Genomic DNA, 23,675 nt, shown 5'->3' with positions numbered 1-23,675 from the left:
TAACACATGGTACAAATTTAATAATTTGTTAAACATTTAGTGTAACAAAATTAGTAGGTGGTGACCTCTAGCCTTAACTGCGACAATGTCTTGCTTCCACTCATGGCTGAAAAAGTAGTTGACAATGTCCTGTTGTCGATGTATGGAATCACTAGGCGTTTTCCGTTGGGTGTCAGAAATGGGATTGCCACACAGAATTCATAAAACAGGAACGTTATATGTTTTATTACTAAACTTAGAATAAACTTATATCTACTGTGTACAGAATATGATTGTTACCAGTTGGAGTACATGTGGAGGAGACGAGGCCCAAAAGAGGAAAGAGACTGTTGGTGGTGTGATCAACGGTTTTATATGGTTTTTGATCGAACTATCCAGAATGTATTCCCGGAAACCGTTACGGAAAATGTTTTCCTGCCGTTGTTTTAGTTCTCTACAGAACCGAGATGTTGCTCTGGTTCGCAGTGCACTGTCACTATCATTAACAGACGGGTGACATTGCACCGCGCTGCTGGCTCCGCCACAACAATGTTAAACGTCAAAATAAATTGAGGTTAGATTATAGATACATGAAAACTGCAATCATTTCACAGTTATTTCAAAACTAAATAAAAGTTCTTGTAAAATTAACCAAAATGGAACAGCCCCAATTTGCAGTATTCAAAACAGTCCTGGCATATTCAATATTCATATTAGCATCTCCCGTTTTAACCTTTTTCTTCACAAAATTTGTCTTTTTTGAAGGTAAATAAACCACAATTAGCATCATAAATTTCTTCTCTGTGTTCCTTTTAGGTATCTTGGGGATTTCCAGCACTAGTAGTAATGTTTGGTCGGCGGTCTTGGCTGTGACTATGTTGCATATCGCCCTTGGGATGTACATATACAGGGCATATTCAGAGAGTGACAAGACCAAAGCAAAACCAGCCGAAAAGGTGGACTAGTCATGTGATCTGGTTTTAAACTCTGCTGAATTTTGTATATTGAAAAGTAGTATTAGTTATTATACAAATCTAATCAGTTGATAGTGTGTTTGTGATGAAGTGTATGGGTGTTAAGGGTTTATAAAAATCAGAAATCGCTGTTGGAGTTTTGTAAGTTTCTAAAAAATGAAAGTAACCTATAGATGAAGTGCTACTAATAATTTTTTTAAAATTGTAAAAATGCATTTTCTAGTTTTTTGAAGGTCTGGTATTGTTTATTTAAGGAAAGTAGTGTTTTATGTTCATTCCCATTTTGTAATGAAAATGTGACAAATTAAAGGAAAGTTTTCTCTAAAGGTTTTTGGAAATAAAAATCTGGATTGGTTGATTATTGTTTCAGAAAAAGGCTTTTGTGAGTAAAGTAATAAAACAAAACCCAATATTAAAATTTATTGAAGTATATTTATTGCATTGTAAATAAACTTTATTCTTCATATTTATATATTTACAAGATTCAAAAAGATATTAAAAAACAATATTACAATAATTATACAATAACTAGTAGAGACAAAAATTACAGAACTTACATAACTAAATAGGCATAAAGAGACTTTTTCATTGCAGGTGTACATGAACCTGATAATAAGAATCTTAAGAGGTGCAATGACATGTCTGAAATTATTGTTTTAGAACCTTATAATTAAAACATTATAAGGATATAAAAGAACTTCATTAATTTACCCTTAAACTGAATATAACAAATATTTATATTGAGCCAAGGTTTAGGTGAAGATATGTTCCTTATTGCATTTTTATAAGTTTTGACAAAACTTAAAAAAGCAGTGGTTGTATGAGAACGTAAAGTTGGCAAGGATTGTGGTCTTTTTTTGGTTTAGAAAAAATGGGAAAATTGAGTATAATACAATTATTATGGAAGAATAAATTGTAATATATTACTGAGTTTCGTCATTTCTCTGGACCCTTGGGTAGAGCTGAAACATAGAATGTTTAATATAGTTGTTAAATCGTCACTTTAATAGTCTCACCCCCAGTAGGTTTCGAGGCACGTATCCTTCTTTGTCCCCTAATTTGGACCACCACCACTCCCTTTCATTTTCATCCCCTTTGCGCAAAACTGTGAACTGCTGGCCGGCTCGGAAAGTCAATTCATCGGGCTGCTGTGCCGCATAATCAAACACCGCGTAAACAGTCCCTGCATTCAAAATTCCCAGCTTTTCCTGCACACCTGCACAGCAAAAAATTAATCGACAACTCACTAAGAACATCAAATACTTACTGTACAAATATTCAGAACACCCATCAAACCCTTCCTCATCCTCCTCGCACTTCTCCGCCGCAGTTTCATGGTCACTGAGGGTCGTGGCAAAAATACAAGCTCCATGCTCCACCAGGAATTTCACCATAATCAAATTATTGCAACTAGCTGCGCAGTGCAGGGGCGTCCACCCATCACTGTCTTGCGCGTTTACGTCGCACCCGTACTCCACCAGGAACTTTACTATTTCTATATGCCCAGCACAGATTGCATTATGCAGGGCTGTGATCCCTTCATCATTGGCGGCACTAGGGTTTGGTACCTGTGTAGCAGTCTTTTTAACCAATTCCAATTCCCCTTCGAGGCTGGCGTCCAACAAAAGGGCCAAAGGGTCGAAGCTGACTCTTCGTGATAAGTTGTGTTTACCAGTTTGCTTGAGGTTGCCCTTTTTGATTCGCTTTATAACGTTGTCCTCCTTGGGTTCTTTGGAGTCTATGCTGCTGGTGTCGTCAACTGAAGAGCGAGAGCTTCGGTCTGTCTCGTCTTTCGATACAGGTTCTTGATGGTTAACGTCTGATAGTTTATCTTGTAGCGTCGATCCCTGCGGGAAATGAATCGTAGAAATTTATAAAAACTAACGGGAACTTCTATTATATTCTATCAAGCACACTGATGAGAACTGTTGGGATTCAGGAAATGTTTTATAGGGCTCATAAATGTTACGTGGGATTAGTTTCAGTAAGTTGAATTACGCATTTTAACAGGGGAAAGCTGGCAATGAGAAAAACTTTATTAATAAAAGGGTGTTTAGGGATGTTAAAGGGGAGCAAGTTTGGGGCAGTTACATTGAACGGGGGGAGTAACATGTGTTGCAAATCTCTCATTTCTTAATCTCCATGTAAAAAGACACAGGTCACCAGTTTAAATGGAAACGTAGAAACTGTCCAAGTGGGAGAAGGACCGCATAAGTTTTAATATGCCTCCGACAAAGACCAATGAAATGGGTTGAGACACTAGCGGCTAAAGTGGACAGTCAATCCAGTGTTTTGCCGGACCTCTCACCGTTTTAAAATTTTTACTAATGTAAGTTCTAGTGGTGGATTAAATTACTTTCGAATTTTTAATTATTTATAAATCATTACACATTTCCCCATTACAACTTAGTTGCGTCGTTAATGAATTCGCTGATATTTGGATATTTATGATCTTTTGGTGGGTCGAAGGCTGAGCCGGCAGCATTTGCCTTTCGAGGTTTGTTTACTGTTTAAAACGAAGTTTAATAGCGATCAACCGCCGCATTGGGAACGTTAAAGGATAATACGTAAAAACGCGTATTTATGCATGCTTTAATTTATTATCGCAGTTTTTTTAAATTTCCATAGCCGCGAGAGCAGCCAAATCGATATTAATCGAAACATTGAAGTGGAGACGCCTGCCGGATTCCGCCCACTGCATTGTTGGTCTTTCTCGGAGGCACGTTAAACCTTATGCGGTCCTTCTCCCACTTGCACAATCCCTATGTTTCCATTTGAACTGGTGATACCTGTACAAAAGTTTTAACAGTGCTTTAGCCCTCTCCCAACAGTAATCAACTAAAACGTCCATTCTTATCTCCCAAAAAATTACAGTGGATGCTTATAACGTTGTTCCAACAAAACTTTCGATTATCCACTCACCTGAGACTCCTGGTTTTGAAATGGCGGAGGCACCTCCTGCAACCTCCTATTATTATTCAAAACTAACCCATTCAATTTGTTGGAATGAGTAGCGAGGCTGCGCAACTTGGGCTGCTCGCTCAGGGGCTGTTTCTTAAAGTTCAGAGGCTTCGCCTTAATGATCATCTCGGCAGATTGAGCGTTAGGGGCTAATTTACTAGAGGTTTCAATCGCAGGAGGCTTTTGGCCAACTAGCGGTTTAGCAGCCAACGCAGGGGAAACCTTCTCTTCTGGAGGCTCGGTGAGAGGCAAAGGAGGAGGCCTGGCCGGCTCCTCGTTGAATATCTGAGTTTGCCTTGGAGGGGGTTTGATTGCGGGCTTGGGAGGTAAAGCTGGTTTTGGTGTACTGTCATGGGAGGCCTCTGGAGTTCCAATAGGAGTGCTGCTAGACTGCGGAGGAGACAATAAAGTTCCAGGAGGCGATTGCACTTGACTGCCGTGCAAAAACGGCGCTTTAGTGGTACTCTGCGGCTCTACCGGTTGTACTTTAATCGATGAAGTTTGATACACGGTTGAAGGAATGCTGCTGTGTTGGATGGAGGTGGGGGCCACGCTGCTTATAGGTTTCTGCACACACAATAATTTTTGTTCATAAAAAAAACGGAAAAAATGAATTAACAAACCTGATATGTCGTCGGAGTTCCCGTTACCTGTGGGTCATTTTGGAATTTATTGGACCTTAAAACCACCTCTTCCTTATTGGAACAGAATATATTCGGATCCTTATTCCCATCGCTAGTTTTCCGACTGAGCAAATCATGTTGATTTAACGGAGTTGCTATATTTTTGTTGACTTGACTCAACGGAGCGCTATGCACCATCATATGCGCCGCCTGCACTACATTATTTGTATTCCCATTTACAACGTTAGATATGTAATTATTATCCTCTTTCTCGATATGATCATTCTTTAAATTTTTATTGTTAGTCAGGAGATTCACTGTGAACTTCGTGTTATAGGGCAAAGTCTGGTACTTAGGGTCCGACTTTGATACTGCGAAATCTTTAATGTTGTCCTCTTCGTTTCTGGCTATGAAAACGTTCCCCATTTTCTGCACCAGTTGGTCAGCTTGGACATCGTTGATGTTGGCATTCGATTCCAGTTTGATATGTTGAGTGGTCTGTTGATATGCTGGGTGATATGAAGTAAACTGCGAATGATAAATTACTTCACAACCAAGCATTTTTTAAGTGTAGTTTATATAGAGTGATTCCAAAGTTGAGAAACTCCCCATAAGCAAATAAAGAGGAAAAAGTAAGTATTTGTGGAAATACTTGGAATTTTTTTTAATTTCTGACAAACCGCTTAAAATATTCGAAAGAAATTTGGCAGTAGGAGTTTTCTACATAGAAATCACCATACATAGCAATTTTTTTCAATATAGAACACCACGTCACCCTGTTGTTATTGAGTAGCAAATTTTGAGACTGAACGAAAAATTGCAACGCCGCGATTTTCTTTTGTCGCTTTAGGTCTTCTTAATGTTATGGGGGTGACGTCACGCAGGACGACTTTAACAAGCGAACAATGTTGCCGTAGTTGAAATTTTTTATGTCGATTTCATGAATAGAAGACTATATTTCGAAAATAATAATTCCCTCTATTCTCACTCAAGCGATAAATTGTAGCATCTTAACCGCCTCCAAACAATCCCCTGCATCGAATATGTCAGGCTCAATTATCTAATGTTAATTAACCGCTGAAAATTCGATTATGTCAGCCATGCATTAGTGCCATCCAAGACTGATTTCGCGGTTTCGAAATGAGTTTACCACACTCTTACCTCTTGCGTCTGATTGTTTCTGAGCTGTTGATTCTGCTGTAGAGGAACATGGTTGTAAGGCTCGACTGCCGCAATGTTATTGCGAAGAAATCCGTTCGGAGGAATGTTGCCTTGCAGATGGCTTCTCGCGTAAGCCTCATTGTTTTGCTCTGGAGTGCCGGTTAACCTGAAATACGCGTTAAAATTCTAGTTTATTCGAGAATCAATTTCGGGGAAACGAAAACGAATTTGGGTTGTTTCCAAGACGATTTAGACCCCGAAAAGAATGGTCTTATTCGAATATAATGCAGCACCAAATTGGAAATTCGATTAGGGCAGGGCAGGAGGGACTCGTGGTTGATTTATCGGTTCGGTAACATATTGCATCGTTGTATTTGTTTTTGACGGGGGTATTTTCCACGAAAGGAATCGTCTATCAATACTGTTTTTTAAAGAAACTTTCGCAGAAAACGAGAAAGAAACAATGGTCTGGCAGAACCGAGAGTCATATCAATCATTTTCTACGGTCTATAATCGAGGCAATTTCGATAAATCAACAGTTTTGGTTTGCATTATCTCTTTGCCTCGTTTTTCTGCAAGTTTAGTCAACTATTCGAACAGGAAAAAAACTCCGATATCATTTTTCAGCCTCAATTGAGTATTTTCTATGTCTATTCAAGTCAGCTCCGGTGAAATTGTAAAATTAGACAGTGCTTCAAGGCACTGACTTCCAATTCCCTAATTATAGAACTTAGTTATTAATAAATTATTTATTTATTTACAAAAATAATGAATAATTCACTAAAATTTCTTGACAATGGCGAATGTAAATTTTATTATTGCCTCCCTTCAAAAGTTTGCCGAATTTCCCATTAGCAGAAACCGAAAAAACCTCCACCTAGGACGTCGTTGTTTAATCTCCCAAGAGAAAGAGTTTGCCCCTCTTGTCACGAATTCTGTGTATCCGTGCTCCCGGTGACTGTATGTCAGTTATTCGTGCTTCATCAATATACCAAACTTAATTGTGGTGCGATGGCGGCTGAATAAATTCGATCGCACATTCCTCTCTGGAATATTCACTTCAAACGACTGTTTCAGCCTTAGTTTGTCATTCGGACTCTCCTTCTCTAATAGCAGGATTGGAATATTTCGTCTCGTGTTTATTCTCACTGTTTTCAGGCTTCAATGTGAATTCCATAAAAAGTGATTGCTCCTCCTATGGGAAGCCATAGCCTTCCTCTTGATTCAGATTAAAGGCTCCCGCAACCCTAATAGGGTGCTGAGCGCCGCTCCTGGTGTAGTTCTCAATGCATCAGTGAGGAGCAGACAGACCAATCTCTGCAGTATTGTCAAGTTCAACGCATAACAGGTTCTTATGCATCGCTGGCGATTAAAACCATACAACACCCAGGATATGCGAGTCAACGATGGGTGCGTCCAAACACTAAGTGCAATCCTTTGTGGAGCATTGTCAGGATTATGTCGTTGAAATCCGATGGCATAATCCTGACCCAGCGTCCAGTCGTGGTGCACTAGATCGCCCCTCACGAAGGGCGGCTTCAGCATAAAAAAATCTATGAAAAAACACAGAAAAAACAGACATCAAAGGTAAATCAACATTGATGTGTAAATGGTGAAGTTAAAAGACAATAATTTGTGTGTGTATATGAATATTTCCGTAAATAGGGCTACAAATTTCAGTTTAAAATACCTTGTCAGCGGTACAAAAACATACATGATCAATTGAGGCGCATAAAATGGAAAACTAGAGAGTATTCGGATTAGATTTCGGAGTGAAATGGATGAAAATCGACCAGGAATCGGATCTGGATGGAACTGCAACTGAAAGTTTCAATTGCATGCGTTCCGAATTTCAAATTGAAAATTAATGCGGCTTAGCCAAAAACCGTGCTAAAAGAATGATTTTGTTTTAATCGCGAATCGGCGAACCGGAAATCCGTGTCTGAGCATCCGACTGGCAAATTTGTTAAAACCATCAACCGAAACGAAACATTATTATTATCCACCTCTGCCTAGCAATTACCATTATTAAACCCAAAGCATTTCTTGCAACTTTCCAGAAACTGGAAAAAATAAATTTAATCTCTTGCACGGAGGACGAGTATTGTATTTACAGTCCACTGACTGCTTCAATAGCAAACCGAGTTAAATGGACGTTTCTCCAAGCTCCCGACGTTTACACTAAACTATAAAACAATTCAGCTGTTTATGTGGACGGACAAGAGTGGACAAGGCAAGCGAAATGCATTATTCATCTTAAAGCAGGAATACAACTAAATATTTCTGTCGACGACCTGACGCTGGGGCATAATAATTCTAAGGGCCGTAGATTTAACCGGGCCTATAAATTTACATGAGATTTCCGTCTACTCGAGCGGTAAACAGCTCTTAAATTAGATCCGTTAATTTTTCCTTACCTGACAAATTGGTGGTAAGCCGCCTTGTGCGACGCCGCACTAATCTGGCTCGCCAGCTGCTGGTTGAGACTCCTCTTTCTCTGGAGCCGCTCCTGAAGCTCCGATATCCGCTTATCGATGGCGCTCATTTCCTCCTGCCTGGCCGTGAGAGCCTCTCGTTGTTGGTTTAGCCTTTGATTTTGCTGCTCATTCAGCTTATTTCGATACTGCAACACAGCGTACAGATTGATGAGGGTCGGGAGTTTTTTAAAACCCAAGCGAGGAAAGTTCTAATTTAACTGTCTGAAGACGGCCCTGCAAATCTATCTTACTAGCAGAGGAAATTATCCTGCGACTGGTCTCGCACAATAACGAATGGCCTGAACTCCTTTTATTTGGAAACTGACTGGAGTCATTTGCAAGACCTAGGCCGAGAAGATAAATAAGTTTAGGCGGCGCTGGCAGGAAGGACGTTAATGAAATGGAAAAATTTAGAGAATTTTTGCGACGTCCGCGTCGCATTGTTTGGAAATGACAAGAAAACATTTGGAATTTTCTCTGCCCGAAGAAAATATAAATTTAAACTACTCGGCTAGGATCGATCGCGATTTGTCTGGCTCTTAAAGGCAAATTCTAGTCCAAATGGACTCGGCAATGGCATATATAAACTGTGTGAGGAGATCAAATTTGCAGGAATGCAGATGCATGCAACTAAACGTCTGTAGAAGATTTACGGGCAATGGAAATTCTATTCCGGGGAAATTGGATGTCGATGCAGTTTTAATGCTATCTGTTTTTTGATTATTTATCTGTCACCGGTGCTTCGAAAGCAATTTATGGCGATAAAAGGCCTGTCGATAGATTCTGATATTTACCAGTTAAAATCAAAATGTTGGGAGTCAGGTTGTGCAAAAAAAATGGGCTTTTTGGGAGTCTTTTACCTGTTTTTTCATGCGCCATTTAATAAAAATCACTATTAAAAATATGTCTGATATATATAGAATATATATAGAAGTTTGTTCAGGATTATTTCAGGATTATTTTAGTATACAGTATGACTTTACTACGTATAATTTCTATTATTGCATGAAAGACACGTTAATCTGCGTTTTAGGAAGAAGTACAAAAAAAAATCAATTGAAAACAAAACAGAGACAGAGTCTATTACTCCCATTTAGGTGGCTGATTAAAAATTTTTACTCCGCACCTGCGGATAAGTCACGTTGGAGCACTCTCTTAGGAAAACCAACAGGGGTGCGTTGAATGGGCGTGTCACAGTAAATCTCATTATTGGTGCCAGTACGTGATCATCTAAGCTATAATAATTGAAAAAGACGTATAAGGCAAAGAAGATTGTGGGGAATGGCCTTAGTACAGGAAATATTGAGCTGCCGAAAGCTCAATATGAATTAAAAAATTACTTAGAGCTGGCGCATTCGCCAATTCATCAACAATATGACGAAACTAGCTACTAGACACTTAATAATATATCTTGCGTATTATCTTATGATGGATGTATTTTCATTCATCTCCACCTACTACGGCTATTAAAAACTGCTCGATAACAATCAAAATTTACGACAAACTTGGCAGGTGGAACGCCAAAAGGGACACTTCATTTAAGGCGACGGGAAACTGGCGCGTGTAAGCGTGGAATCCGCTGTCTCAGATAAGGGAATACAGAGTAAAAATATATTTCCTAAATGTTGTCAGCTTGTTTTTTCCGCTAGGTGCGATAAAACTGAAGTTTCTTCAGCTCCATTCGTGATTGGGTGTAATTACACCAAAAAAACCGTCGTTCGACTCTTAATTTGGAAACTTTGCTACGGCGATTTTATCAACGGGTAATTATTAAAGTAAGTGATTAAGGTTAGTATATGTCAGCAAGTTGGAGTCTTTTCACTGCTGCAATTACTTTTAAAACATTTTTTTTGACCCGTACCAGCAACTTCACAAACTGGAAACACAGAGACGGGTCTCTCCACTCCCTAGAGATCAAGACGCAACAGGAAAATTTAACGACCTATTTTCCCCGATAACATTGCCTTTTTATTGGAATTTCCCTCGTTTGGGGCGGCTTAATGCCATTGTTCAGTCAATTGACGTCAATACGAATCTGAACACATTTCTTTGCATGCTTACCATGAGCTCCCTTCGCAGTTTATCCAGTTCTAGAGCTGAGGCGGTCGGAGGCTCTCTGTTGGTCTTGCCCCGTCTCAGTTCCTCGAGTTGGCGGGTGAGCTCCTCCACTTTGGCAACGGCCAAGGAGAGCTCCTTTTCCTTTTCATTGAAGAGGGCTCTAATTGAATCAAGGTCACTTGCTAGGAACAAGGAAAGAGAATGTTGTTAACAGCAAATAACAATAAAAGAGGAACTCAGTGTAATTTATGTTTGTGGAAATAGGAAATGGCTGTGCAAAATACTGCCGCGTGTGCGCTAATTAAAATAAATAATGCCGATTCTCTAGTTGCGGGGCGTGCTTAATTGGGCTAGAGTAACAGTCAATAAAAATGCGTCATATACACCCAAATTATGTCAGGCAATATTGGCGCTGATTAAATAATTAAATTGCTTAATTCTCACAGCTGCAACTTAGTTAAAAACCAATTTCCTTCGACGAGACAAATTTTGTTCCGGAAGTACATTTGTGCCCGCCAACCGCATCGTAAAGGCCATTCTGGCGCCTGTGGGCGCAATTCGTGCCAGATTCTCAACCATTTTCCCCTAATTGCTATAGTTTTATATGGAGCTCCGAATTTATCAACTTCTTCTCTAATAGCCCGAAATGCACTCCACTCGGCCCCGCCATAATCCAGTTTAATTCGATCCAGCAGCTTTAAAGTTGACAGATGATAGGGGATGCGCGCCCGTCCTTTGTTCACGTTAACACTATTGTTCCTGCATTTAGATGTTTCCAGAACCGGGGACGCGGGTATTTACGATTACAATGGGATCGAGGATTGATGGAGTTGTCCGAGTGATTTGGGGTAAATTTGAGTCAAACTACGTCAGGAAACAAAGAAATTTAATGGCAATCTCTGTGATCAAATACTTACTGAGACTAATGTTATTTTGCTTCTGATGGTCGACTTGGCCCCTAAGCGCGCGCAGTTTGCGCAGCTTGAGTTCCTGCGCCTCGACCCGATCCCGCAACCTGCGCAGCCGCTCGCTTTCAGCTTGGACGCGTTGCGCTCGCGCATCCTGCTCCTTCAAGTAGCGCAAGCGCTGCTCTTTCGCGGTTAGCAGCTGGTGCTGGGAGTCGATCTGCGCTTGCTGTCTACACGCCATGTCGCGCAGCTCGGTCAGCGTCAACTGCACTCCGTCTGGTAACTGAAAACAAGACATATTCCGTTAACGTTGATACAAAGTTTCGTTCAGAGCATGCATTGCTTACAACGCAAGTAGACATCGAGGTGGTGGGGTTTTACACATGAACGAAATTTGATACTGCAAGCTTCAAATTTCTCAACAGACAATATGAGTAATTTCCGTTTTACAATTGTTTTTTGCGTCATTAATCCCGTACAGTAATGCACGGTGTACTGAAAAAAACTACAATTTCCCAATGGTCCGAACGATGAGCTCCGAAATTGAATCACCCTGTGAATACTTAAATAAAGTGCAAAATATTCCTTAAAAGTCTCCTTTTCTTTCATTTTTAAACAAGAGCGTAACTAAGGAAGCAGCAACTGTCCTGGGAGGTATCACTGTCGTTATATTACTGCTCTCTTTTGATTGATTAATCGAGGTTTTATTTATCGGCACGAAAATACCTAAAATTCAACCTACAAGTCTTATAACCGAACATGATCAGGTGCTCTTGAGGGATGAGCGAACTTTAAGCGGCTGCTCATAGACGACGCCACTTAATATTCACATTTTTGGTGATATTACCAACAGTTCATTCGCCAAATAATCCAGAATTTATTAAAAACTTTAATAAAACCACTTTTATTGGAATTGGTTTATTAAAATAGGAACTTTTAAGGACAAGTTAGATAGGAATTTAAAGTCAGTTGCCTGAGTATCAAGGGCGAAAACTCTGGTTTTTGTACACACTAGAATGTTTACACCTGAATGGTGCTTGGTTACTGAGCAAAGAAGTTTGGTTTCGCACCTGTCCAAACTTGTATAAGTAGACTGACAGTTGAATAGGTGTAACATGCCGCGAGCAACATCAATAAGCCGAAACTTCCCACGCGAAACTCTTGCATAACTGCTAAATAAATCTGGATTTTTAAAGTTAAATCGATAGTTCCTTTGGGCATGACATAAGACGAGAAGAAGTCGACTCGAGGCGGGACTTAGAGCAATTGTGTGTCATACTTCGCTGAATTATGATATACTTTGTTTGTAATGGTGATATCCGAATTCAGTCCGTTCAATCTAGCTGATTGAACGTCGCATGCAGTACCTATACGTATCGCAAACGAACAAATATTTAATTTACATAATTTTCGGTTCGGATACGTTGCGATTCATTGAGCCATAAAATGCTGACAGATCCCCTTTTTGCGATCGACGCGCCTGGAAAAAGGACGATCGTTTTGCCTGGCATGCGAATAAGAAAATTGCTCCAGTTTCCAGGCGTGTTTATTGAATAATTTCCAGCGAGTTTAATATTAAATTTTAAGCGGTGCTCTCGATAATAATACGAGAAAGGAAGGGGCTAACAGGGTTTCCCAGTTATTTTAATGGAATTACTCTTTTACAAAGTGTCAGCTCGTTTCAAATAGCAACTAAAACCATAAGAAATGAAAGATCGGGCGCAGCTCATGCCGGAGAGATTAAACTTTAATGAAGTTGTCCCTAATATGTTTCAGAAAGATAAATTATACAGCCCGGAAAGAGCGTCTTGCTGACGTTTTATCGCATCCCTTTTAATAAAGCTGCAAAATGCAACAAACTGGGAATTTTTAATATTTAAGGCCGATTTTTTCGAAGGGAACTGATAAGACTTTAGGTCTTATATACCCATCGAAACCCGGCACAATGAATCTTTATAGTTTTTGTAAAAGAATAAAAGCGATATACCTAATAAATTCCCAGCTTCATTGCACAATGAGGGCGCTTAACATGAAAACCCTTCCAAGAGATAAGTATGTTCTTTTGCGCCCAAAACTTCTGTCTATGCCTCAGGGATTTACAACTAGACACACTTTCTCATCTAACACAACAACCATGCATCTACGAAATATACCTCATCCAGATACAAAACAGAGCTTCCTTCGCTTTTGAAAGAATCCCTGTTGGCTTCTGTGTCAGCTTCAGCTGTAGCTTGCAACTGATGCTTGTCACAGCTATCATTTTCTCTGTTTTTCTTTTTCGTTGCGGTTGCTTTGACATTGATCTGGACCAGTCTTTCCGAACAGCCGAGTTTATCTAGCGGGTTGGCCGAAAGGTAAGGAGGACTAATTCGCACCGATCTTCCGGGCTTAGGACGGACACCCTGGATTGAGCACAGACGTTAATTAAAAGGGACTCCTCGGTATGTCATTTATTTGGCCGGGGTTGAATTATGCTGGTTAATGCATCAGATTTGGAAAGTTTAATTTGGATTGGATACATGATAAAAAGAAGTACTGCGTGCTTTGTTAACGATATTGATCGTTTTCCACAGTCAGTGGATTAAGCACAACAAAGCATTCTCGTTGAATATGTTCAAATTTCTGCCTTATTCTTCTGATATCTTCAATGTACTGCAAAATTAGAAAAAAATCATGTGTGAAGCTTATTGGGAAATGCTATTTTGTGGAACTTGTATCGAATCGCGGGAGCTCGCTTCGTTCGTTCCACGCGTTACATAAAATTGTGCATTTCCTAATTGGTTACATAAATAGCTATTATTTCACACTGTCACCGAATTACAAAGATTTGTGTTGTATTTATCTAGTATTTATCTACAAGTAACAATCGAATGAATGAAAGTTCAAAACGAGCAATGTTTCTTGAAAATATGGCGAAGGTGTGCTGCCATATTGTTCCGGTGCAATTATAGATTTATCGAGATGTGCCAGTGTCAAATGTATTCGTTGAAGTGATACGCAGAAATATACATTTGGAGAACTCCTGAAGCCAGTGTGAAAATTGCAAAGAGGTTCTTTTTAATTCACAAAATATTTAAGTTATTCGCGATGGAAGCAGAGCCATAAAGTCTCATTGAATTGCAATTTCTGGCCACCAATGGTTCGCCAGCTGTCAAGAAGAACGGTAGCTCTTGAAACCTTATTCCCAATACTTGCCGCCGAAAACTTCTTAATGGTTACGAGATGTTGTGGGGCCCCCGCGACATCTCGTAACGTAGGCATCACACTCTCAAGAAGGGGAAATTTAAATTTTACCTTGTCGGTGGGGATTTTCAGTGGCGGCGCCCCTAAAGGGATAGGGGATCGTCTGAACACAGAGGGATCAGCCGGCTGGCACACGCAGGCCAGCATCCTTTTTAATTTTGTTTGTCAAGGAACCCATTCATTTTGCATGCCCTCGAACGGGCGGGTATCTACAAATAATTAATTTAATCAGTCCGATAACAATTTGAGGAAGCACAGGACCGGCTCGTATGGAGGAGTCATTCACACACACACCATTAATAATATCTGACGCGAACCTAATTTACAAGCCCCTTTTAGCCTGATTAATTTCATTCAAGATGTTTTGTATATTATTGTATATTAATGATGTCAGGGCCGGGCCTTTTTGTTCCATGCGAGGGGGTGTTTTACTTTTGAATAATGTATGAGCCTCGTTCAAATTTCTAATCGGATGCTTCTGGAATTTAATGATTTTCCTATTTATCTTGCCTGGATACAGACGATACTTTGCAATTGACGCGGATATGTATTTATAGGATTTTCTTTAATGTGGGTTTATATATACGATGACTTGACAGAAATTAGGAAAGTTAGTGTGTCGTACTTTCCGAAATTGTGCTTGATGACACGATAAGCTTTCATAGATGGGAAGACCTAATGGGATTAACTCTGGTTTTCCAGGAAATATCGTAGACCGCATAAAACAGAATATTCTACGGTGTGCCGTAAAGGTAAAATACACTATCTCATGAACAGCGAACTCCAATAAATTGCGGTGAACAGAGAATGGAAAGAGCGAAATTGGTACTGATAGAGAAACGATATAAGAAAGGTGTCAAGAGAAGAGACAGGCCGATCTATTTGCTGGACGCAACGAGAAAATTGTATGGGCAAATGGCTGTGGAGGGACTAAGGCAAGAAATCCAAGAAGAGGGGGAGGTTTTGCCACAAATCAATGCAGGTAAAAACCAAAGTGCAAATCACCGCTAAAAGCATTAAACAGAATTAGAGGAATAGTGAAAATTGTAAAACAAGGCCGGTTGTATAAAAAAAAACGGGGATTCTATTCGATGGGCAGTTCTGAACATAGAGCATGCGGTCGATTGGGCAGACTGGACAGAATTTACAAAAAGTCTAATAATCTTCATTGTTATTTTCTACACACCTCCCTTTTCAGTATGTTAAAAAACGTGCTAGATATGACAACAAATAACACATACATTACTACTACAAATGGCAAAGAGATTAGAATTACATGCGGAGTGCCTCAGAGATCCGTGCTAGGGCCGAAACCCGGGAACATTTATTACGGCTCAGTATTGAAGGCGGAAATGCCGGAAGAGATGGAAATAATAGGCTTTGCAGATGATACTACAATAACAGTATACCGCAAAAATAACGGAACTGTTACGACACAAAATGGACCTGGTTCTTTACAAAATAGACTGGGCAATTCAATGGAAAGAATTAAAAGTAGCGCCAGAGAAAACTGGAAAAACGAAAGCGAATACGAATGGGCTCAAATAATCGTACCTAATTTTGGTTTCTCGTGTTGTTTAAGCACACAGAGAAACATAATTTCTTTGAATGCAGAAAACGGAAATAATATAGAGTCCTCCGTCCGAGGAGAAAAGTAACAACGAACGTGCTCAATACAACGATCAAATACTAAAGACGGTAAAAAGAAGCGAGCACGAATGAAGGTGGATCGGTAAAAAACTATTGAGAGGAAAAATAAAAGATGGAAGGATAAGGAACAATTAAACGGTACAAACACTGGAGAACTACGTGGACTCAACAAATCTCTTGCTTCGCAGCAGAGGATAGAGGGATGGAGTTTAATCCTGGATGAATGCGAAACCGACATTATGCGGGTGTTCAATCGCTTTTAGCCCATATATCTGTAAACAGCTTCTCCCCGCCTCCAATTTTGAGCACTTTTCAGCCTGTGTGGAGGCATCAATTATCCCAAAATTTAACTCCAATTTTTTCCAGAAAAAGCTCGAATCCTCGAAGCACCATCTCAAAGGGCTAAGGCTGTAAATTATTGCTTCCCAACTCTAATACATTTAATAAATTTTCCCTTTTATTACTACAAATCTACAATAAATAAGGAAAAGCACTAATTTAAGCTAATAAAGTTGCTTCACATAAGTTAAATGGCGCCCTCCTGAAAGCGCTGGATCCATTACAGTATTTTGCGTTTTGATGATACTTTATCCTTTTCCAGGCTCAAACTGCCGTCTTAAGTGTCATGGATTTAAATTTATTGCCCTCCTCGTGACGTAAAAAAAATATAAAATAACCACGTTAAGGGAGGATGGAAATTAAATTCCCTTTTCTTCGTTACACACGCAAAAGACGTTAAGACGTATGGCCCGAAGGGGTGGTTTGAAAATTTGCTATTGGAATAATATTGTTTAAGGAGTGCCCTGCAGGTGTGTGCGAAAAAACTTCGGTATTTTCCGAGAGCAGCTTATAATTTACATTTTTCTTTTATATCAGAATTTATGTGTCAACGATGATAATAAATTCGGCTTTCTGACAAGCAAAAAGTGAGTATACGCTTAAAAAAAGGGGTGAAATATGGGCAAATCCCGACAGAACAGCCGGAATGCTTTACTTTTTAGGAGGCTCATCGCTCTGCTAAAGTGTATTAATGCTGTTTTTCCATAAATGACTTTTTCGGTCTAGAATGATACACAGGGCGTCCCTGAAATAACTCCACAACGCTTAACCACTATGTGTGCACACCTATTTGTTGCAAATGCCGAAATAGTTGCCTGCTAAGTCAGAAACGGGCTGCTAATAAAAATTGCAAGTTTTGAACGATTTAACGAAGGAGAAGATGCCGCTGCAGGGTCGCGACACGACGCTTATGGCTATTGTTCGCAAGAGAATTCAACTTATAAGCAAACATATATTATTCAGTCCTCGAAGTGGTTAAGTTTTTAACAGGCACAATGTTGAGGTTGATAGTGGCTTTGTCTCTCCTACGCAGGGTGCCCCAAAAATTGCGGAACACCTCCACACTACGTCTCGAAAGACTCTTCGAGCAATAGGGGAAAAATACTGAAAACATTCCCGGGGGGCTCTTCATCGAGTTATTAAGAAACATGTGTTTGATAAATTTGACAACACTGCTAGCGAGTAAAATACACCATTTTAATTAAGTGTCCCCCTTATCCACACATCCAGCAGTTGTATGACGTTGAAGGATGGATGTCTTCGGTTTGGGCATCTTCCTGCGTGAAGTCCTGCAGCAGCAGCTGCATTGTTGCGGCTTTCGCCCAGCAAATGAGACATATCGGGGTATTCGCGATTTGAATGCATGATAATAATTTTTGTACTGCTGTCACTCTGACGTTTGAATTGACATTTTACAGACAGTGGAGGTTCAACGCGCATTCCATGGTTGCCAAGTGTATTTTTTTAGGTGTTTCCATTGGATTTCCAATTTTAGTTTCTTCGTTATTTGAGTACTCATTTCTTTATGGAGACTTCTAAAAAAACCTTATATTTCTAGAATAACACAGGCGGAACTGCAACATACTGTAGAACAAAGAAGATACATGTTCATATCTCCACCCTTATATATCTGAAAAATAGGAAATCAAGAATTTTTTGGGATTTTTCCCATATGCCTTGGAGGGTTTTTCGAGACGTAGCGTGGCGGTATTCCGGCATTTATGGGACACCCTGTGTACATATGTACATTAATTACGGACATGACGTGTTTAATACTGTATGAAATTCTCAATTAGCATTGTTCTTGAAAAACCTGAGGCTTCTTTCCATCCAAGTCCTCTTTACAATAGGAAACGTATTTTTTATTCCATCGGGGTGTGTTTGAATAATGAAAGTGCTCCCTCGAATTCGCACCTTTTCCCCCATTTTACTAAATCTGGAAACATCGCATTTATCGATTCAAGGGCCGATCAGCTGTACCTTTACAAAAGGCAGGTCGTACTGATATCACTTCGTAGTTGATTCATTCGAATGTTAGCGCGGCGATGAGCAAGATGTCAATAATGTGCGCTACACTAACAATCGGGATAATCAGGTTCTCTTTTGTTTTAAAGACTCGTAAGGTACGCCGCTTGATTGATTCAGTGAGTGACTGATTTAGTGAGTGAAAGTGGGCGGTGTTTAACCGTTGTTTTGTGAGTGAAAGTAAATGTTGCCGATGCGATTCTGGCTCGCGTTTTTGGTGTTCGGAGATGAGTTCTGATGGTAGTTTTTGTGATTCACGGTAAAGTTTCGTCAGGTCAATGAGAACGACGTGCTTAGAATTTTAGTTAAAAGTCGAAATTATTTACCATTTTGGCTCTTCTAGAAGGTACTTAGAATTATCTTTGGACGTGGCCGAAGAATGATGTAACCTGAGCAGCTTTAAAGGTTTTTAAAAATTTGTTTGTGTTTCAGGTTTCAATTGTGTACGCCTCTGCTTTATAACGAAATTAATTAGAAATTTGAACTATTTCGAAGATTTAAATTTTTTTTCAGGAATTAATATTGTTTTTTTGTGTTACAAGTCTCAACAGTATACGCCTCTGCCTTACGTCGAAATTAATTCGAAATTCGCACTGTTTCGAAGATTTTTTTTTTTTCAGGAATAAAAATTTAAAACTTTTCAGAAATTAATATTGTTTTTATGTGTTTCAGGTCTCGACTGTGTACGCCTCTGCTTCCAGTCGAAATTAATTCGAAACTCTAATTACTTTAAAGATTATTTTCCAGAAATGAATACTGAATTTTTGTGTGTTTCAGATTTCAACTGTGTACACTTCTGCTTCAAGTCAAAATTAATTAGAAACTCTCTTTTGAAGATTTCTTCGCAGGAATTAATATTTAATTTTTTTGTTTTCCAAGTTTCAACTGCGTACGTCTCTGCTTCGAGTAAATATTAATTCGAAACCCTATTTTCAAATTTTTTAGCGGCAAAACGAAGCAGCATTAGATCTAAATAAATTTGTCTAAAACGTCTAATTTTTGGTTCGGGAATTTTTTGGTCAAGCGTTGCACAGTAATTTTGGAACACCTTGTATATCTAATAATTCCATACATTTAGACATAAGGGTCATAAATTAAAAAAACATTACGTTAAATGTAAGAAAACTACTTTTTCCATTATGCATATAAAGGGTTGAAAGGTTAATGGCGCCAAGATAACCGGTTCTTAGGAGCGCTAAGGTCTTAAATCCAGTTTTATCTGCGCTCAAGTCCAGTTCGGATTTACACTTTTATGGACAAAACGGCCTTCGAAGGCGGCATTTTTACTCATGCACTGCTATAATATTCAATGTAGCGGCCCCAATTATCCGCGCTATTAAATTTGTAATTAAAATCGTAGTACCAAATAGCCGGCATAATTCAGGTCCGTTACGGAGCACTGTAATCATGATACATATTTATGAAGCCCTTTTAAGGCTAAATATTCCGCGAGAGAGCTGCAGTGCAGCCATATTTGTTCAGAAATATATTTACAGGGCTGTCTCCTTTAGCATCTAATTTCAGTCATTGCAGAAGGTAAAAAATAGTGAGTTTGGCAACATAGCAGAAGGTAAGTTGGTGCACCGTCCTTGCTGAGCTCGCGTGGCTCAAATACAGGTCGACAACTGAACGAAGCCACGTTGCCATTTTTGTTGAAAATTGATTATATTATCTTTCAATTGCATGCGCCCTCTGTATATTATACAAGGGAGTCGAAAGAAACTCAGTTTGTTATTATTTTGTAAAGGCATGTGATCGCGATACGTGATCTTGGTCACGCACTTTCGCCTGCCCCACCGTCATTAACGTCGTCCAGAAATAGGAAAATCTACCCATAAGGCTCTAAGCTTATGACCCCATTAAGACTCAAAGGTGTGAGTCAACTATATGAAATAAGCGAAATAAATGATGCGTAAATAAAGGTCATTTTCCGAACCGAAAGACATTTTTAACATTTCCAAAATGTGAGAGGCATTTCACTTCACCCTTTTAACCACCATTTATCTACATATATGTATAAGATATTCTTATTGAAAACTGCTTTAATATTACTAAGGCCCTTGTTAACTCCCTAAACATAACCTAGCCCGTTTTCCAATCAAATTTCGGCATGGACGAATGGCACACTAAAGGCCCACTTAAACTCTTAATAAAGTTTAATTAAAAGCTTTAAATAACAAAACGGAGTTCGCAAATTTTCCGCTCGTTATTGTCGTTTTTAACGGGGTTCTCCCGTCCGACATCTTTTGAAGGGCGCATTCCCAAATGTGGGGCCTTTTTTTCCCAAAAATGTAATTCCCGAATGATTGACAATAATCTACGTCTTTGTGCAAATGTGGACCATCAGGTAGAAGGCATGTGACATCTATGGGTGTGGTTGCATGTTGATGGATGATTTATGGGGCCTGAATATGTGAACAAAAGGGAGTATAAGTTTCGTCCGCACATGGAATCTAAAAAAAAAATAAGGACTCATAGAATAAAGTTGAAATCGCTTTGAATTCTAGGCATGGCCTGGGAAAACAACCGACTTTCGGGGGTTTAAATGAATTTGGAAACGCCGGCAGTCAGTTAAATGTTCCAGGCATGCATTTGAAGGTAGGTTTTTAATATTTAGCTGCTTTTCAAAGCACTTTTATGCCTGTACTTATAAGAAGTTACTTTAAGTTTAGAGAGGTTGACATTGAGTCTGTCCTTCTTTTGGACGAATTGCTGGAATCCACGGAAACATCTGATAAATTTTAATGAAGTGAGGTGATACGTAACGTTTTAACGACCCAGTAAACGACAACAGGGCAACGCTCATTTGTCAAAATGATATGAATGACGTAGTTAGAAATGGAAATACGAGTGTGACAGAGATAGCGAAAATACGACTAATATCCATTGGTAGAGCCGGGTTGTCAAGTCTTGATAAATTGTCTGACAGTATAAAATCTTTGAGAACAAACATTTGTAAACAGAGATTTGACAGAAAAAGATTTAGAATTTTTATTTAAATGTTCTCAAGGAAACACTAAATGACTGAATTTAAAATTTCTTAAATATATATTTAAAAGTCATTCTTAGCTGACCTTAGAAAAGGCAGTTTTGTAGACGAACTGTGCAGGGTGACCCATTTTAAAGCGACCATTTAAACATCTCGTTAATCATAATTCAGGTATTTCTCAATTAAAATGTCACTTTGAGGACATAATATCTCAAAATTATTTAATGGCGCAGATTTTTACGGGTCCATAATTTTGCCACATTTTGAAGAATCAGTGGTTTTAGACGGACAGTTTAATAATATATTAAAGGCCGAAAAATTCTCAAGAAAGTGACGTAGGAAGTAGATTGAGAAAATAATTAAGTTTACGTTTTTATAAATATTTCTAGCTTCTCATTTCTAAAGTGCTCTCTCAGTACGCTCTCGGTTTTGGGACAAGAAAGTAACACGTTTGCAGTACGTGTAAAACAATAAAGTGGCATGTCCGCAGATGAGCATTTTTTGAACGCCTCTTTTTGAAAATTGATTAGTTAAAGTTAATTAAATATTAGCTGTTTATGAGGCCTAGAATACACGCAATAAGCCCTTGATCTATAAATAGTAAGTTCAAATTTGCATAAAACCAGTAGCAAAGCATGTTCCGAGATCAGCAAACAATGTTGAAAACTAATTAATAGGAATGCTTCACCTATTTGTCAGGGTTTCGACTTTAAAACCGTCTCTCGCTACAGTGCTGAATTTCCAATTCTCCACTGAAAATTTTGAGGATTATATCTGTATGAAATCAGTGGCGTAGTGTCTTTCTAAAAATGGAAACAGATTATTGACGTCGTTTACATTTTTACAGACATTTCTAGAGTCTCAGCTATAAAATCACTTCGCCCCCGATTTCGAGGTAAGAACGAAACAAATATCTTCTCAAATAAAAATATTCGAAAGTTGGATTTAATAGTAAGCCAGTGACACAGCATGTAAACAAAGGGGCAAATAAATTCTTAAACCATAACCGCACAGGTAAACGAACTTCTTTTAGTTTCAGAGCAGCTCCATCTTTTCAGGTCTAAAATTTCCTATTAGTATGCCCCTGATCTTTAGGCAATAAGCGGCAAACTTCCAGTTTTTTATACGAATATTCGAGGATTTTATCTTCACGAAATTAGTAGCGCAGCATGGACCCAGAACCATTTAAATATCTCGTAAACCGTAGTTTTTATAAAACTTGTGGGGCACAGGGGGAGTGGGAGAGGTGCACACTGAGTATCGTTGAGAATTTATTTTATTATACTAGTTTATTTGAGAGATCTGCTACAAATATTTAGAAAAGTTTCGTGCTACAAACTGTAAAAAAATCGCTTAAATTTTGTAATTTTCCGACTTTCTAAATCAATCACGGTCCCTTGAAAGGAAGAATTAAAATTTTTCAATTCGCATTTAGCTCAACTCAGCTTCCAGACTATCGCAGATAATTTTAAAATTGTCAAGAGATTTTTCGCTTCGAAAATCGTCGGGGCATGTAAAAAAGTGTGATCTTCCTATGGCGACACGGCTCTTAGAATTGTTGGAATTTCTTCCTCTTCACTTTAACACAAAAAATTTCTTGATATTCGAAGATTCACTCCATACCGCCAACCAGTAGCATATCTTCCAAACTCGCTTCATTTTCATAAGCATAAAATTATCTGAACAGCTGTAAACAGGAATTAAGTACCTCGTTTTATTTTAACTCCCTCCAGATTAGCATTCCAGTTAAAACATCATCAAAACAGTTTCCATTAAAAACATTCATAAAGTTTGAAGCAGCAAGTTGATAAAGAAGTTTGAAATAGACGGAAGACTTCGTTCCTGGCTGAAAAAATTAGCAAATCTCAACACACGGTTTTTCCTATTTTCGCAGATTTTTTGCTAATAAATTACACAACCAAAACCTGCATCCACACTAACGGGTCCTTCCTGAACACTACCAAACCAATTACATACCACTTTGATGTCTGGTCGATCGAGAAAAATTGGTCAACACCGGCAAAAACTTGACCACCACTGAAAAGCCCCCGGGAAACAATCGAACTGAACGGGACACCACATCCTCGAAGGGCAAAAACGAATTACTTCCGGTCCGGTTTTTGGGTACGTATTTGAAAAAGAGCCGATCGCGCCCTTCTTGGAACAGCCCTACGGGGTGAAATGCCGGCGCCGCACTGTCATTCACCAGTCGGCGCGTCATATGATATACCCTGTGTGGTGCGGTCCTGCATTCCATGACAGTTCAACCCCTGGGGGTGGGTTTCGAG

The 23,675-nt window shown here is 39.1% G+C and overlaps 2 protein-coding genes across 3 annotated transcripts in view; one reads left to right on the top strand and one right to left on the bottom strand.

Annotated features, from left to right (window-relative positions):
- The first annotated feature begins 556 nt into the window (after positions 1–556).
- On the top strand, positions 557–993 carry LOC136408098 (vacuolar ATPase assembly integral membrane protein VMA21 homolog). Its single transcript, XM_066388899.1, has 2 exons — positions 557–744; positions 796–993. The coding sequence occupies exons 1-2, from the start codon at positions 636–638 to the stop codon at positions 942–944; spliced, it is 258 nt and encodes an 85-aa protein (XP_066244996.1). The 5' UTR covers positions 557–635; the 3' UTR covers positions 945–993.
- Positions 994–1,365: 372 nt separating this feature from the next.
- Positions 1,366–23,675, bottom strand: part of ASPP (Ankyrin-repeat, SH3-domain, and Proline-rich-region containing Protein) — a 74,897-nt gene continuing 52,587 nt past the window's right edge. For both annotated transcript variants that reach the window (XM_066388860.1, XM_066388861.1), the window contains 9 exons: positions 11,151–11,424; positions 10,237–10,415; positions 8,116–8,321; positions 5,699–5,864; positions 4,538–5,065; positions 3,876–4,481; positions 2,221–2,800; positions 1,970–2,169; positions 1,366–1,915 (listed from right to left, as the gene is read on the bottom strand). In XM_066388860.1, coding sequence (XP_066244957.1) covers positions 1,877–1,915; positions 1,970–2,169; positions 2,221–2,800; positions 3,876–4,481; positions 4,538–5,065; positions 5,699–5,864; positions 8,116–8,321; positions 10,237–10,415; positions 11,151–11,424 — 2,778 coding nt within the window. In that variant the 3' untranslated portion in view covers positions 1,366–1,876. The remainder of the gene's footprint in view (positions 1,916–1,969; positions 2,170–2,220; positions 2,801–3,875; positions 4,482–4,537; positions 5,066–5,698; positions 5,865–8,115; positions 8,322–10,236; positions 10,416–11,150; positions 11,425–23,675) is intronic.

This window comes from Euwallacea similis, chromosome 4 (assembly GCF_039881205.1).
Source record: "Euwallacea similis isolate ESF13 chromosome 4, ESF131.1, whole genome shotgun sequence".
Lineage (NCBI taxonomy): Eukaryota > Metazoa > Arthropoda > Insecta > Coleoptera > Curculionidae > Euwallacea > Euwallacea similis.
This window is presented reverse-complemented; position numbering and strand designations above follow the sequence as displayed.

Excerpts from the sequence above, each read along its gene's own strand:
- LOC136408098 (XM_066388899.1), top strand. The coding sequence starts at position 636 with ATGGAACAGCCCCAATTTGCAGTATTCAAAACAGTCCTGGCATATTCA. Across the intron at positions 745-795 it reads AAAATTTGTCTTTTTTGAAG|GTATCTTGGGGATTTCCAGC; the intron begins GTAAATAAACCA and ends TGTTCCTTTTAG.